Below are 16,743 nucleotides of genomic sequence, written 5' to 3' on the forward strand. Positions count from 1 at the left end.
CAAGGTGAAGTTTCTGACTATCGCTTTACATGGTGTTGAAAATCCTGTTTCAAGTATGTGTAGTTGTAACTCATATAACGAACCAGGAATCTTAACTTGTTCTTTGCAACAATTGTAACGATACAGAGTAAACATTTAATATTCCTACATGATGAGAATACAACAAAAGAAGCATTGGGTTGGTATTACCCCAGGGTACTCATTTTACTTATTTTTAACTAATGCATTACTAGTGTGTTGTCTGCAGTTAGACTTTTGGTCATGTGGTGTCAGTATAATGGAAGCAAAGTCAGGATTAATAGTTTGTCGTTACTGTGTGTATGTTTTAGATGTTTGGGCTCATAATTTAAGCACACAAGAAGGAATAGCCTCAGCCACAGTAGCGTGTGATTGAAGGTGAAGGCTTGTCTCTTTTCAACTATCGATCGCGTTTGGTCACAGATTTACAGGCAGATACAGAACAGTGTACCATTCAGCTGGTACGCTAATACTTCGTTTCACCGAAGAGAAACACTTGGTCGCATGGTGTCAGTACAATATCACAAGTCAGCAGTGTGTGACGTTGTCTCATTGTAATGTGGTTCCTCCTCCTGATAAGGCTCTCACTTCGACGTTACCGCATTCTCTTCTGTTCTCATTCTTCCCTGTAACTGCGATCATTTTATTCCTATTTTCTTAAGAACAGGATTGTTTACAGTAGTGAAAAACACTGTGTTCTATCACGACGTCGCGATGTTTTCTGTGATAGATCTTTGAACATTAAGGACAAGACCATGGAACAAAGAAAACGTGAACGAGAAATAGCGAGAGGATATCTGTTTGGATGTGTAGCTGTTGTGCTTTTGTGGACTGTAGCCTCAGCGCAATTAAGGTATTCGATCTCTGAAGAAGTTGAAGACGGAACTATGGTTGGAAACATAGCAAGAGATCTGGGATTAGATAAAAACACGTTGAAAGACCGGAAGTATCGAATTGTTTCAAGTACTGCGGATCCCCTTTTCTACGTGAATCCAAACGATGGTGGTCTGTATGTGAGCAGAAAGATTGACAGAGAGGAGGTTTGTGCGCAGAGCAGTGCGTGTGTAATAAATGTGAAAACAGTGCTAGAAAACCCGCTGGAGGTCCATTATGTGGAAGTGGAGGTTGTAGATATAAATGACCATGAGCCCATTTTCCACGAAAAAGACAAGAAATTGGAGATTTCAGAGTCAGTGTTGCCCGGAGCACGAATCCAGCTGAAAGCTGCGCTTGATCGAGACATTGGTCAGTTTTCCGTGCAGCAGTATAAACTTAGCAACAACGACCATTTCCGTTTGGAAGTTAAGGATAAAGGAGACGATGGTAAAATACCTATTTTAGTTGTTCAAAAATCTTTAGACAGAGAAATAGCAGGAAGCCATTCACTAATACTGAAGGCCCTGGATGGGGGCAAACCTCCGAAATCAGGTGACATGAATATCCTGGTAAATGTTTTGGATATTAATGATAACGCACCTGCTTTCCCTAAACATGATTATTCTTTTACACTCAGTGAAAATATTCCCCTCGGCACAATAGTCGTACAAGTAAATGCAACGGATTTGGATGATGGGCCTAATGGAGAGATAGTTTACTCATTTAGCAACAGTATGAATCAAAATATATTAAATCTATTTGACATTGATTCAATGACAGGGGAAATAACGGTTAAAAATTTAATAGATTACGAAGAAAGGGACAAATATGAAATAGAAATCCAGGCATCAGATAAAGGTTTCGCTCCTCTTACCACAGAAAAAAGCGTCATAATCAAAATAGTTGATGTGAATGATAACGCACCTGAGATTGAGGTTACTTCGTTTTCAAATTCCATCCCTGAAGATTCCAGGCCTGGAACTACAGTAGCTCTTATTAGTGTAAATGATTTGGATTCTGGTCTTAATGGAAAAGTGATCTGCAGTGTAAATGAAGATGTACCGTTCATTCTATCAACATCCTTAAAAGACAAAATGTTTTCATTAGTGACCAAATCCCCTCTGGACAGAGAGAAACAGTCACAATACGAGTTGACAATAACAGCAAAAGACGCAGGTCAGCCACAGTTATCATCTGAAAAGACAATAAGCGTTACGGTGTCAGATGTGAATGACAACCGTCCAGAGTTTTCACTCGGCCCATATACTTTCTATGTTACTGAGGGGAATAATCCAGGAGCTTCAGTGTTTTCGGTTAAAGCCTCTGATCGTGATGAGAATGACAATGCGCGCATTTCCTATCATATTATCAGAAATGGAAGTGAAGATAATAAAGTCACTTCATTTCTAAACATAAACACTGAAAATGGCGACGTTTTAGCGCTGAAAAGTTTTGATTTTGAAACGATGAAAACTTTCCAGTTCCAAGTTGTTGCCTCAGATTCTGGAACTCCGTCACTAAGCAACAATGTCACAGTCAACGTCTTCATCCTGGATCAGAACGACAACGCTCCAGTCATCCTGTATCCACTCAGCTCCAACGGTTCTGCTCAAGGTGTGGAGGAGATTCCCCGAAACGTCAACGCAGGACACTTGGTGACTAAAGTCAGAGCCTATGACGCTGATATAGGATATAACGGCTGGTTGCTCTTTTCACTGCAAGAAGTTACTGACCACAGTCTCTTTGCTTTGGACCGCTATACGGGACAGATCAGAACACTTCGCTCATTCACAGAGACAGACGAGGCTGAGCATAAACTGCTCATACTGGTCAAAGACAACGGCAACGTTTCTCTCTCAGCAACAGCTACTGTGATTGTCAAACTTGTGGAGCCCAAAGAGGCTTTTGCAGCTTCTGATGTTAAAAGTACAGCAAAAGATGATGAGGACAGTAACGTCATATTTTACCTCATGACAACTTTGGGAGCAGTTTCTGTGCTTTTTCTCGTCAGCATCATCGTGCTGATTGCAATGCAGTGCTCCAAATCCACAGACTATACTTCTAAATATCTGCCAGAGACTAATTATGATGGGACACTGTGTCACAGCATCCAGTACAGATCAGGAGAGAAGCGGTACATGCTAGTTGGACCCAGAATGAGCATAGGATCTACTATAGTTCCGGGCAGTCATGCAAATACTCTAGTGCTGCCTGACAGGAGAAGGACATCTGGAGAGGTAAGAGATATTAAAAGTTTTTATTTTATTTTGCGAAATAAGCATATTTCTATTCATGAATTTATGATGGCTTAAGAAATCTTACGTATTCATAACCAGACCTCTTGCAAAAAACCCTAATGTGTTTCTGGCAACATATGCAGTATTTTATGTCCTGAAACATTTTTCCACGTTTGTCATATTTTGAAGCTTCTTAACCTGACACTTAGCAGTTTATAATATACTTATGTTTATCTAATATATGTAAATATCAATCCTTATGCAACCAGCTTAATGGGCCGTAGCTTTCCTTGTGGTTTGTAATTGCTGTCCATGGTGCTGAAAAGAATTCCCACGCTTTCTCTGTTCCTCGAATATTACAAGTACAAAAAGACAAACGTACAGTTTGTAGATCATTTAACGTATTGTTTTGGCTTTAGAAAATAACGTTAGATCATTGTCTGAAAGGCCGTGTTTTTGTTTTTTGTTTTGTTTTTTATTAGGGGAATCATTGAGATCTCTTATTGACTCTGGACACCACGTCTTTATCTTTTCTTGTGGCTTGACAGTATGAGTTGTAGCAAAGTATAAAACAATTTTGCATTAAACAGATATGATAAAAACTGGACGAATTCTCTGCTGTGAGACACCTGCTCGCATGGTGTCAGTGCGATAACAAAAATCAGCAGCTCAATATATTGTCGTCATAGCTTTGTAATCCGTCCTCCTCACACCAGCCTCAGTAACACATTAGCGCAGTTTTTCTGTTCTTATTCTAGTCTGCGTTTGCCTCATTTTACCTGTTTAGAAAGGGAGTATTTGTAATCAGGTAACCCCTGGAGTCTTTTTTTAAAGGTCAAAAAACTATTTGTGATGGATTACTGGTGATTTTGGATAGAACCATGGAACAAAGAAAACGCCAGTCGGAAATGAGGAGAGGATGTCTGGTAGGATGTGTAGCTGCTGTGCTTTTGTGGACTCTAGCCTCAGCGCAATTACGATATTCGATCTCTGAAGAAGTTAAAGAAGGAACTATAGTTGGAAACATAGCAAGAGATCTGGGATTAGATAAAAACACGTTGAAAGACCGGAAGTATCGGATTGTTTCAAGTAACGATGATCCCCTTTTCTTCGTGAATCCAAACGATGGCGTTCTGTATGTGAGTCGGAAGATTGACAGAGAAGAGGTGTGCGTGCAGAGCAGTGCGTGTGTGATAAATGTGAAAACAGTGCTAGAAACCCCACTGGAGGTCCACTATGTTGAAGTGGAAGTTTTGGATGTAAATGACCATTCACCTACTTTTTCGGAAAATAGTGCTACACTGGAGATTTCAGAGTCAGTGTTGCCCGGGACACGATTTCAGCTGAAAGCCGCCCGGGATCGAGACAGTGGTCAGTTTTCCGTGCAGCGATATATAATTAGCAACAACGAACATTTCCGTTTGGAAGTTAAGGATAAACGAGATGACGTAAAAATACCAATTTTAGTTGTTCAAAAATCTTTAGACAGGGAAACGGCAAGAAGCCATTCACTAATACTGGCAGCACTTGATGGGGGTAAACCACCAAAATCTGGTAACATGAATATTCTCGTAAAAGTTTTGGATGTTAATGATAACGCGCCTATTTTTTCTAAAGACGTTTATTCAGTGACACTAAATGAAAATGTTCAGGTAGGAACACCAATTATTCAGGTAAATGCAACAGACTTGGATGATGGCCCGAACGGAGATGTGGTTTACTCATTTAGCAACAGTATGCATCAAAACATATTAAGCATTATTGATATTAATTCACAAACAGGACAATTAACTGTTAAAGGTTTAATAGATTATGAGGAGCAGGACGGATATGAAATAGAAATCCAGGCATCAGATAGAGGCCTGGCTCCTCTAACCACAGAAAAAAGTGTAAATATTAAGATAATTGATGTGAATGATAACGCACCGGAGATTGAGGTAACATCATTTTCAAGCTCAATACCAGAAGATTCCAGGCCTGGAACTACAGTAGCTCTTATTAGTGTAAATGATTTGGACTCTGGTCTTAATGGAAAAGTGATCTGCAGTGTAAATGAAGATGTACCGTTCATTCTATCAACATCCTTAAAAGACAAAATGTTTTCATTAGTGACCAAATCCCCTCTGGACAGAGAGAAACAGTCACAATACGAGTTGACAATAACAGCAAAAGACGCAGGTCAGCCTCCGTTATCATCTGAAAAGACAATAAGCGTTACGGTGTCAGATGTGAATGACAACAGTCCAGAGTTTTCACTCAGCCCATATACTTTCTATGTTACTGAGGGGAATAATCCAGGAGCTTCAGTGTTTTCTGTTAAAGCCTCTGATCGTGATGAGAATGACAATGCGCGCATTTCCTATCATATTATCAGAGACGGAAGTGAAGATAATAAAGTCACTTCATTTCTAAACATAAACACTGAAAATGGGGAAATTTTAGCGCTGAAAAGTTTTGATTTTGAAACACTGAAAACTTTCCAGTTCCAAGTTGTTGCCTCAGACTCTGGAACTCCGTCACTAAGCAACAACGTCACAGTCAACGTCTTCATCCTGGATCAGAACGACAACGCTCCAGTCATCCTGTATCCACTCAGCTCCAACGGTTCTGCTCAAGGTGTGGAGGAGATTCCTCGAAACGTCAACGCAGGACACTTGGTGACTAAAGTCAGAGCCTATGACGCTGATATAGGATATAACGGCTGGTTGCTCTTTTCACTGCAAGAAGTGACTGACCACAGTCTCTTTGCTTTGGACCGCTATACAGGACAGATCAGAACACTTCGCTCATTCACAGAGACAGACGAGGCTGAGCATAAACTGGTAATACTGGTCAAAGACAACGGCAACGTTTCTCTCTCAGCAACAGCTACTGTGATTGTCAAACTTGTGGAGCCCAAAGAGGCTTTTGCAGCTTCTGATGTTAAAAGTGCAGCAAAAGATGATGAGGACAGTAATGTCATATTTTACCTCATGATAACTTTGGGCGCAGTTTCTGTACTTTTTCTCGTCAGCATCGTGGTGCTGATTGCAATGCAGTGCTCCAAATCCACAGACTATACTTCTAAATATCTGCCAGAGACTAATTATGATGGGACACTGTGTCACAGCATCCAGTACAGATCAGGGGAGAAGCGGTACATGCTAGTTGGACCCAGAATGAGTATAGGATCTACCATAGTACCTGGCAGCCATGCAAATACACTTGTGCTTCCCGACAGGAGGAGAGCATCCGAGGAGGTAAGACATTTGCGTCACATTTCCTGGTCTCAATCCTTCCTTACATTTGTTTTATTAGTAGCGCGTCTGGGATGAAATTAATGGCATGCTTCGTAACGAACTAACCATTTATGACGACAAGGTCGTGAATATTTACTATTCTTAAAGTAATCAAAAAACAACTTTTGCAATTTGTCTTTGAACAGTGATGAACGTGGGATTTTTTTTCCACAATCTCCACTGTTTTCTCTTCTTTTCCGTTTCCTTCTCTTCTATTCCCAACCTTCTTTTGCTTAAAACACTGGCATAAATGAAATAAGGAGCCTGAGCAATCCAAAAGCCTCAGCATGTGTCAGGCAGCACTGTAGTGCACAGCATTAGCAGTTCTTTATTGGACTCGCTTGATTGAGTTTCTATTGACCTGAAATATTTTTTATACTTACTGATGTTAACGCAGCGTGTTGACTCATATCACTTTATTTTGTCGTGTAATAACTGTTTCTTGTATAATGTTATGCCGACCCTTCTGATGTTTTTGAGATTTGTGTCACTTTTTTTGTCAAACATGAAAAAATCTGTTATAATATTTTCCCTGCAGTGAGAACGCAGATCGCGTGGTGTCAGTGTAATCCAAACAGGAAGCCTTGCACGAGTTTCCCACCAGGGTTGTTTGGTTCCATTTCTTTTTTCGCGGCCGTTGTTGAGCTTACTACCGTGTTTCTTTGGCATTATGTCCGTCATTGTAGACAGAAGATGAGTATTTTCATATAAGGAACGTTTGGATTTTGTCGTTATGTTGCAGCAATCGATTATCTGAAGGCATACTTGTGATCTAGGGTGTAACCATGGAACAAAGAAGACACGAGAGGCGAAGTGGGAGAGGATCTTTCCTTAGCTGCATGGCTGCTGTGCTTTTGTGCACTGTGGCTTCGGCGCAGATGCGATATTCTGTCTCGGAGGAGGTTAACGAAGGGACTGTGGTAGGAAACATCGCAAAAGATCTGGGAATAGATAAAAGCACATTAAAAGAGAGAAAGTATCGGATTGTTAATAGTGATGTAGATCCGCTTTTCCATGTAAATCCAAATGACGGTATCCTGTATGTGAGTCGGAAGATTGACAGAGAAGAGGTGTGCGCGGAGAGCACTTCGTGTTTAATAAATCTGAAAACTGTACTAGAAAACCCGCTGGAGATACATTACGTTGCAGTGGAGGTGTTGGATGTAAATGACCACTCTCCTCGTTTTCCACAGGAAGAGAAAAGGCTGGAAATTTCAGAGTCTGCGTTACCCGGTGTACGTATACCGTTACAGCCCGCACGAGATCCAGACGGCGGTCCTTTTACCATTCAGCAGTATAAACTTAGCTCAAACGACCACTTTCGGTTAGAAGTAAAGGATAAGGGAGAAGATGGGAAAATACCAATATTAATTGTGCAGAAATCTTTGGATAGGGAAGCAGCGGGAACCCATTCATTAGCACTGACGGCCCTGGATGGGGGCAAACCTGCTAAATCTGGAGAGATGACAATTCTAATATATGTTTTGGACATTAATGATAACGCACCTGTTTTCTCCCAAGATGTTTATTCTGTTACGCTTAATGAAAATTCTCCTGTAGGTACAGTAGTCGTCCAAGTGAATGCAACGGATTTAGATGACAGTCAAAACGGAGATATCGTTTACTCATTTAGCAGTGTTGTTCATCCTAGGTTATTGAAGCTTTTTGACATAAACCCTGTGACAGGTGAGATAACTGTAAAAGGGCAGATAGACTATGAGGAGAAGGACAAATATGAAATTGAAATTCAAGCTTCAGATAAAGGTCTTGCTCCTCTATCAACACAAAAGAGTGTAAATATTAAGATAGTTGATGTGAATGACAATGCGCCTGAGATTGAAGTTACTTCATTTTCCAGCTCTATCCCAGAAGATTCCAGACCTGGAACTACAGTAGCTATTATAAGTGTAAATGATTTGGATTCTGGTCTTAATGGAAAAGTCATTAGTTCCTTAGGTGACGATGTTCCGTTTGCATTGTCACCATCTTTACAGGACAAAATGTATTCATTAGTGACCAAATCTCCTCTGGACAGAGAGAAACATTCACAATACGAGTTGACAATAACGGCAAAAGACGCAGGTCAGCCTCCGTTATCATCTGAAAAGACAATAAGTGTTACGGTGTCCGATGTGAATGACAACAGTCCAGAGTTTTCACTCAGCCCATATACTTTCTATGTTACTGAGGGGAACAGTCCAGGAGCTTCAGTGTTTTCTGTTAAAGCCTCTGATCGTGATGAGAATGACAATGCGCGCATTTCCTATCATATTATCAGAGATGGAAGTGAAGATAATAAAGTCACTTCATTTCTAAACATAAACTCTGAAAATGGGGACATTTTAGCGCTGAAAAGTTTTGACTTTGAAACGATGAAAACTTTTCAGTTCCAAGTTGTTGCCTCAGATTCTGGAACTCCGTCACTAAGCAACAATGTCACAGTCAACGTCTTCATCCTGGATCAGAACGACAACGCTCCAGTCATCCTGTACCCACTCAGCTCCAACGGTTCTGCTCAAGGTGTGGAGGAGATTCCCCGAAACGTCAACGCAGGACACTTGGTGACTAAAGTCAGAGCCTATGACGCTGATATAGGATATAACGGCTGGTTGCTCTTTTCACTGCAGGAAGTGACTGACCACAGTCTCTTTGCTTTGGACCGCTATACGGGACAGATCAGAACACTTCGCTCATTCACAGAGACAGACGAGGCTGAGCATAAACTACTCATACTGGTCAAAGACAACGGCAACGTTTCTCTCTCAGCAACAGCTACTGTGATTGTCAAACTTGTGGAGCCCAAAGAGGCTTTTGCAGCTTCTGATGTTAAAAGTGCAGCAAAAGTTACTGATGAGGACAGTAACGTCATATTTTACCTCATGATAACTTTGGGAGCAGTTTCTGTACTTTTTCTCGTCAGCATCATCGTGCTGATTGCAATGCAGTGCTCCAAATCCACAGACTATACTTCTAAATATCTGCCAGAGACTAATTATGATGGGACACTGTGTCACAGCATCCAGTACAGATCAGGAGAGAAGCGGTACATGCTCGTTGGACCCAGAATGAGTATAGGATCTACTATAGTACCAGGAAGCCATGCAAATACTTTAGTGCTTCCTGATAGGAGAAAGACATCTGAGGTAAGGCATATTTAAAGAACCTTTTTCCCAAAACCTACTCTAAATGCATCAATATGCACCAGGCACAAACTGATTTGTTTAGTGTGAACCTTTATTTTATGACAAATGTATGTCAGAAAAAAGACATTACTATTTCAACACAGCCTAACAAAAAAACAAAAAAACAAGAAAGAAAGAAAGAAAGAAAGAAAGAAAGAAAGAAAGAAAGAAAGAAAGAAAGAAAGAAAGAAAGAAAGATTTTTTTTTTTAATTTACCTGAATAGGTTTCACTGAGTCTGACTGAGTTGGATAACTTTTTAGTCAAAATGATGACGAGATTGTGATCATGGTAAAACTAAGAATTCTTTTGATGATTTGGCATGACATGGATTTGCTGCTTTTAAGTAGAACTTTTAACATTATGCACAATACTGTTTATTTCTTTGACCAAGCATACTCTATGGTATATACTTTTCTATGGCCTTAGCATACTTTTAGAAAAAGGGGTACTCATTTGTTTACCTTGGCAAACTTTGTGTGTTGGTCATTACATTTTCCTTTATGATTAGGCGGTTAGTAGGTCTCAGTTGCTTGAACTGGACAAGAACAAATAGACGAAACGTCATTGTCTGTCTTTTCATGCTGTCTTCATGTCCTTTTTCTTGAACATTATCTTTCATAACCCAAGATGACCATATTTTCTCTGGTAGTAGCAGATAAGATCAGTCTGCAAACAAAACTGACTGAATGTACTGTAGCAATAGACTACAAAAAGTTAAAATTCCTCTGGTGACTTGTGTAGGAAATGTAATATTGTCAGAAAATGTAGCTAGAAATTCTTGAAGTTTATGGCATGTGCTGTCCATGGTCCTGACCATGTTTATGCTCACTTCACAGTAAACAGTCCCAACAGAGCTCTATTAGCTGTAACTGATATGATATATAAATCAAATTTAATGACATGAAGTAATTTAATTTACTGGTCATTTAGAGGGAATCTTCTCCACACTTTCAGATACTTTTTTTCTTTGAGCGTTTTTTCAAGAATGCACTACCTTATAATTTATTTACAAATACCCCTCAATTTATGTCGAAAACTTCAAAATAAGAATAACACATGAGTTTGATCTTTCGATTTAAGTTTCACATAGTTCTGATTTTCTGTAGTGATTGTTTTGCTCACAAGGTGTCAGTATAGTGAAAAGAGGCAGCATTAAATGTGTTTTCTATCGTTGCATTTTGATTGAGCCTCTTGATAGCGTCCCGGTTTGGATATTAAAGCAGTCGTTTCTGAGCTTGGGAATACGCTGTTCGTGCTTATGACTGTTTTAGGAAAAGGGTGATTGTTCTTTACTCATGGACGATTTGTATTGGATCGCTGCAGTGCTGGATTGCCCTTATAAGTGACACTGATGCTTTCGGGTGTAACCATGGAACAAAGAGGACATGAGAAAGGAATGGGGAGACGACGCGATGTCATCTGCATTGTTGTCCTGTTTTTGTGGAGCTTGGCGTCGGCACAATTAAGGTATTCAATCTCAGAGGAAACTAACGAGGGAACGGTTGTTGGAAACATCGCAAAAGATCTAGGATTAGATAAAAGCACACTGAAAACAAGGAAGTACAGGATTGTTTCTAGCGGTGCTGAACCCCTTTTCCACGTAAATCAGAACGATGGTATCCTGTATGTGAGCCGAAAGATCGACAGAGAAGAGGTGTGCGCGAAGAGCAGTACGTGTGTGATAAATGTTAAAACTGTGCTAGAAAATCCACTGGAGGTCCATTACGTAGGAGTAGATGTGCTAGATATAAATGACCATGCTCCAGTTTTTCCAGAGGAAAATAAAATACTGGAGATTTCAGAATCCGTTCTACCCGGAGCACGATTTCAGTTAAAACCTTCACGGGATCTAGACAGTGGTCAGTTTTCTGTGCAGCAGTATAAACTTAACCACAACGACCACTTCCGTTTGGAAGTGAGGGATAAAGGAGATGATGGTAAAATACCTATACTGGTTTTACAAAAAGCACTAGATAGGGAAGCAGCGCACAGTCACTCATTGGTGCTAACGGCACTAGATGGGGGGAAGCCACCAAAATCTGGAGACATGAACATTTTGGTAAATGTTTTGGATGTGAATGATAACACGCCCATTTTCTCAAAAGATCTTTATTCGGTTAAGCTCAATGAAAATGCTCCTGTAGGTACAGAAGTCATACAAGTGAATGCAACTGATCCAGATCACAGTCAGAACGGAGAGGTAGTTTACTCATTTGGCAACAGTGTGAGTAATAATGTGTTTAACCTTTTTGATATTGACCAGTCAACAGGAAAGATAACTGTAAAAGGTCTGCTAGATTATGAGCAAAAGGATAAATATGAGATTGAAATTCAGGCGTCAGATAGAGGTTTGGCTCCGTTAACTACGGAAAAGAGTGTAATTATTAAGATTGTTGATGTAAATGATAACGCACCGGAGATTGAGGTAACATCATTTTCAAGCTCAATCCCAGAAGATTCCAGACCTGGAACTACAGTAGCTCTTATCAGTGTAAATGATTTGGACTCTGGAGTCAATGGAAAAGTCATTTGTTCATTAGGTGACGATGTTCCGTTTGCATTGTCACCATCTTTACAGGACAAAATGTATTCATTAGTGACCAAATCTCCTCTGGACAGAGAGAAACAGTCACAATATGAGTTGACAATAACGGCAAACGACGCAGGTCAGCCTCCGTTATCATCTGAAAAGACAATAAGCGTTACGGTGTCAGATGTGAATGACAACAGTCCAGAGTTTTCACTCAGCCCATATACTTTCTATGTTACTGAGGGGAACAGTCCAGGAGCTTCAGTGTTTGCTGTTAAAGCCTCTGATCGTGATGAGAATGACAATGCGCGCATTTCCTATCATATTATCAGAGATGGAAGTGAAGATAATAAAGTCACTTCATTTCTAAACATAAACTCTGAAAATGGGGACATTTTAGCGCTGAAAAGTTTTGACTTTGAAACGCTGAAAACTTTTCAGTTCCAAGTTGTTGCCTCAGATTCTGGAACTCCGTCATTAAGCAACAACGTCACAGTCAACGTCTTCATTCTGGATCAGAACGACAACGCTCCAGTCATCCTGTATCCACTCAGCTCCAACGGCTCGACTAAAGGCGTGGAGGAGATTCCCCGAAACGTCAACGCAGGACACTTGGTGACTAAAGTCAGAGCCTATGACGCTGATATAGGATATAACGGTTGGTTGCTATTTTCACTGCAAGAAGTGACTGACCATAGTCTCTTTGCTTTGGACCGCTATACAGGACAGATCAGAACACTTCGCTCATTCACAGAGACAGACGAGGCTGAGCATAAACTGGTAATACTGGTCAAAGACAACGGCAACGTTTCTCTCTCAGCAACAGCTACTGTGATAGTCAAACTTGTGGAGCCCAAAGAGGCTTTTGCAGCTTCTGATGTTAAAAGTGCAGCAAAAGATGACGAGGACAGTAATATCATATTTTACCTCATGATAACTTTGGGGGCAGTTTCTGTGCTTTTTCTCATAAGCATCATCGTGCTGATTGCAATGCAGTGCTCCAAATCCACAGACTATACTTCTAAATATCTGCCAGAGACTAATTATGATGGGACACTGTGTCACAGCATCCAGTACAGATCAGGAGAGAAGCGGTACATGTTAGTTGGACCCAGAATGAGTATAGGATCTACTATAGTACCTGGGAGTCATGCAAATACTCTAGTGCTACCTGATCGGAGACGAGCATCTGAAGAGGTAAGACATTTATGTTAGAGAACGCAATAGTTTGCAGTCATATTACTTAATTCACCTTCTATAACTTCACAGAAAGGCATTTGGACCAGCCGTTATTCACTGTCCGTTTTCTTGAGATAGTATTCATATCCCGATTAGAAAATTATTTTAAAAATAAATTTAAATACTATAAATATTTTGTATAAAAATATCAGACTATTAGTATTTAAAGTTATTATCTGGAAACATCTAACGTTTTTCAGAATCTAATTATACTGTCTCTACTTAGAACCTTCTAATTAGCTAATGAGGAAAAGTGATTTTCAGATTCCTCTAAGCCTGTAAGTCAAAGTAAATAAAGATGCTCCTTTAGAATTACCTGGAAACAGCTGCAGTATTTTGACTTTCTTGCAATACACAACGAATTCGCACGGTGTCAGTGTGCTGGCAAAAGACAGACTGTATCTTGTCGTCATTGCATTAGGGTTCCACATTTTTATTATCTCCTGGGTTCCCTACAGACAGAATAAGTTGAATGGATGCTGCGATCGTTTTACAAATTTTCCGGATTTGTTACGTCTTTTGAAATAAGCATCTCATAGGTATGTGCGTGTTGGACTCTTTTCTTATGACACTGTGACTTACACCGCGAAGAGTTGGTTAATTTTGTTTTAATGATGGGACAAAGAGGATGCGACCGAACGTGGATGAAAGGACGGAGTGTTGTGTGCTTGATCGCTATGCTTCTGTGCGGTGTGGCATCGGCTCAATTAAGATATTCCATTTCTGAGGAAGTTGAAGAAGGAACTGTGGTTGGAAATGTAGCAAAAGATTTGGGATTAGAGAAAAGCACACTAAAAGGCAGGAAATACCGGATTGTAACTAGTGCCATAGATCCTCTTTTTAATGTGGATCAAAACGACGGGATCCTGTACGCGAGGAGAAAAATCGACCGGGAAGAGGTTTGCGAGCGGAGCAGTACTTGTACAATAAATCTGAAAACGGTGCTAGAAAACCCACTGGAAGTTCATTATGTTGCTATAGAAGTGGTGGATTTAAATGACCATTCTCCCACATTCCCTGAAAAAGAGACAACACTGGAGATTTTTGAGTCTGTGCTACCAGGCGTGCGAATTCCGCTGCAACCCGCACGAGATCCAGACAGTGGCCCCTTCTCTCTTCAGCAGTATAAACTTAGCTCTAATGACCACTTTCGTTTGGAAGTTAAAGACTCAGGAGACGACGGTAAAATACCTGTACTGATTGTTCAAAAATCTTTAGACAGAGAGACTGCAGGAAGCCACACGCTCATACTAACGGCCATGGACGGGGGTAAACCTCCGAAATCGGGTACTATGAATATTCTAGTCAGTGTTTTAGATGTAAATGATAATGGCCCCATTTTCTCTAAAGATGTTTACACAGTGATGCTTCATGAAAATGCTCCGGTAGATACAACAGTCATTCAGGTAAACGCAACAGATTTAGATGATGGACCCAACGGGGATGTGGTTTATTCGTTTAGCAATGGCGTGAATCGTAAATTCTTTAAGCTTTTTGATATTAATCAGAAAACAGGTGAGATCATTGTAAAAGGGTTAATAGACTATGAGGAGAGAGACAGATACGAAATTGAAATTCAGGCATCAGACAAAGGCCTGCCTCCAATGGCTACACAAAAAAGCGTGATTATTAAGATAGTTGATGTGAATGATAACGCACCTGATATAGAGGTTACATCATTTTCCAGCTCTATCCCAGAAGATTCCAGACCTGGAACTACAGTAGCGCTTATCAGTGTAAATGATTTGGACTCTGGAGTGAATGGAAAGGTTATTTGTAGTGTAATTGATGATGTCCCTTTTGTTTTATCACCATCTTTACAGGACAAAATGTATTCATTAGTAACCAAGACAACTCTAGACAGAGAGAAACAGTCACAATATATAATAACAGTAGTTGCAAAAGACGGTGGCCAACCATCGCTATCATCTGAAAACACAATAAGTGTTACGGTGTCCGATGTGAATGACAACCGTCCAGAGTTTTCACTCAGCCCATATACTTTCTATGTTACTGAAGGGAACAGTCCAGGAGCTTCAGTGTTTTCTGTTAAAGCCTCTGATCGTGATGAGAATGACAATGCGCGCATTTCCTATCATATTATCAGAGATGGAAGTGAAGATAATAAAGTCACTTCATTTCTAAACATAAACACTGATAATGGCGAAATTTTAGCGCTGAAAAGTTTTGACTTTGAAACACTGAAAACTTTCCAGTTCCAAGTTGTTGCCTCAGACTCTGGAACTCCGTCATTAAGCAACAACGTCACAGTCAACGTCTTCATTCTGGATCAGAACGACAACGCTCCAGTCATCCTGTATCCACTCAGCTCCAACGGCTCGACTAAAGGCGTGGAGGAGATTCCCCGAAACGTCAACGCAGGACACTTGGTGACTAAAGTCAGAGCCTATGACGCTGATATAGGATATAACGGTTGGTTGCTATTTTCACTGCAAGAAGTGACTGACCATAGTCTCTTTGCTTTGGACCGCTATACAGGACAGATCAGAACACTTCGCTCATTCACAGAGACAGACGAGGCTGAGCATAAACTGCTCATACTGGTCAAAGACAACGGCAACGTTTCTCTCTCAGCAACAGCTACTGTGATTGTCAAACTTGTGGAGCCCAAAGAGGCTTTTGCAGCTTCTGATGTTAAAAGTGCAGCAAAAGATGATGAGGACAGTAATGTCATATTTTACCTCATGATAACTTTGGGCGCAGTTTCTGTGCTTTTTCTCGTCAGCATCATCGTGCTGATTGCGATGCAGTGCTCCAAATCTACAGACTATACTTCTAAATATTTGCCAGAGACTAATTATGATGGGACACTGTGTCACAGCATCCAGTACAGATCGGGAGAGAAGCGGTACATGCTAGTTGGACCCAGAATGAGTATAGGATCTACCATAGTTCCGGGTAGCCATGCAAATACTCTAGTGCTACCTGATAGGAGACGCACATCTGAAGAGGTAAGAAAGACTTTATTTAAACAGTTGTTTTGAGAGTAGTTCACAATTCTCAGACACTCCAAAAAATACTGACTCAACATATTTAGAGCTTTATTTCCGTTGATATAAATATGTTCAAAGTGCTGCGTTAAACTTTCTCTTTATAACAGCTGAATAGAAACAGAACATAAATTTGTCGTGTGTATTCATCACCCAAACTAGCTGTGTGTGTGTTAATGAGATCGTTGTTGTATGTGTTTGCTAACAAGTAACGAGGTGATCTGTTAAAATCATAAATTAAACTACAGTTAGTGTGCTGTGGTTTAATGTTAATTTTTATCCCTTTTGCCTTTGAAACTGAAAATATCTAATCAATCAGAAACAGACAACCTTTCGACTGAACATGAAAGATTTAATTTTAAAAATTCAAG

The 16,743-nt window shown here is 40.2% G+C and overlaps 5 protein-coding genes across 17 annotated transcripts in view; all 5 read left to right on the forward strand.

Annotated features, from left to right (window-relative positions):
- LOC113037086 (protocadherin alpha-C2-like) overlaps positions 1-16,743 on the forward strand; it is a 208,589-nt gene that overhangs the window by 58,913 nt on the left and 132,933 nt on the right. The window contains exon 1 of one of the 13 annotated variants that reach the window (XM_026193914.1): positions 9,759-13,319. The exons of the other annotated variants lie outside the window; for them this stretch is intronic. Within the exon in view, the coding sequence (XP_026049699.1) occupies positions 10,944-13,319 (2,376 nt within the window). The 5' untranslated portion in view covers positions 9,759-10,943. Of the gene's footprint in view, positions 1-9,758; positions 13,320-16,743 lie in introns of those variants that run through there. 13 annotated transcript variants of the gene reach the window in all.
- Positions 40-3,213, forward strand: LOC113037307 (protocadherin alpha-8-like). Its single transcript, XM_026194254.1, has one exon. The coding sequence runs from the start codon at positions 774-776 to the stop codon at positions 3,204-3,206; it is 2,433 nt and encodes an 810-aa protein (XP_026050039.1). The 5' UTR covers positions 40-773; the 3' UTR covers positions 3,207-3,213.
- LOC113037315 (protocadherin alpha-3-like) lies at positions 3,999-6,451 on the forward strand. Its single transcript, XM_026194267.1, has one exon. It carries the CDS (start codon positions 4,013-4,015, stop codon positions 6,443-6,445), a length of 2,433 nt encoding a protein of 810 aa, XP_026050052.1. The 5' UTR covers positions 3,999-4,012; the 3' UTR covers positions 6,446-6,451.
- On the forward strand, positions 7,176-9,716 carry LOC113037407 (protocadherin alpha-3-like). Its single transcript, XM_026194440.1, has one exon. It carries the CDS (start codon positions 7,195-7,197, stop codon positions 9,565-9,567), a length of 2,373 nt encoding a protein of 790 aa, XP_026050225.1. The 5' UTR covers positions 7,176-7,194; the 3' UTR covers positions 9,568-9,716.
- LOC113037387 (protocadherin alpha-8-like) lies at positions 13,523-16,671 on the forward strand. Its single transcript, XM_026194401.1, has one exon. The coding sequence runs from the start codon at positions 13,973-13,975 to the stop codon at positions 16,364-16,366; it is 2,394 nt and encodes a 797-aa protein (XP_026050186.1). The 5' UTR covers positions 13,523-13,972; the 3' UTR covers positions 16,367-16,671.

This window comes from Astatotilapia calliptera, chromosome 2 (assembly GCF_900246225.1).
Source record: "Astatotilapia calliptera chromosome 2, fAstCal1.2, whole genome shotgun sequence".
NCBI lineage: Eukaryota > Metazoa > Chordata > Actinopteri > Cichliformes > Cichlidae > Astatotilapia > Astatotilapia calliptera.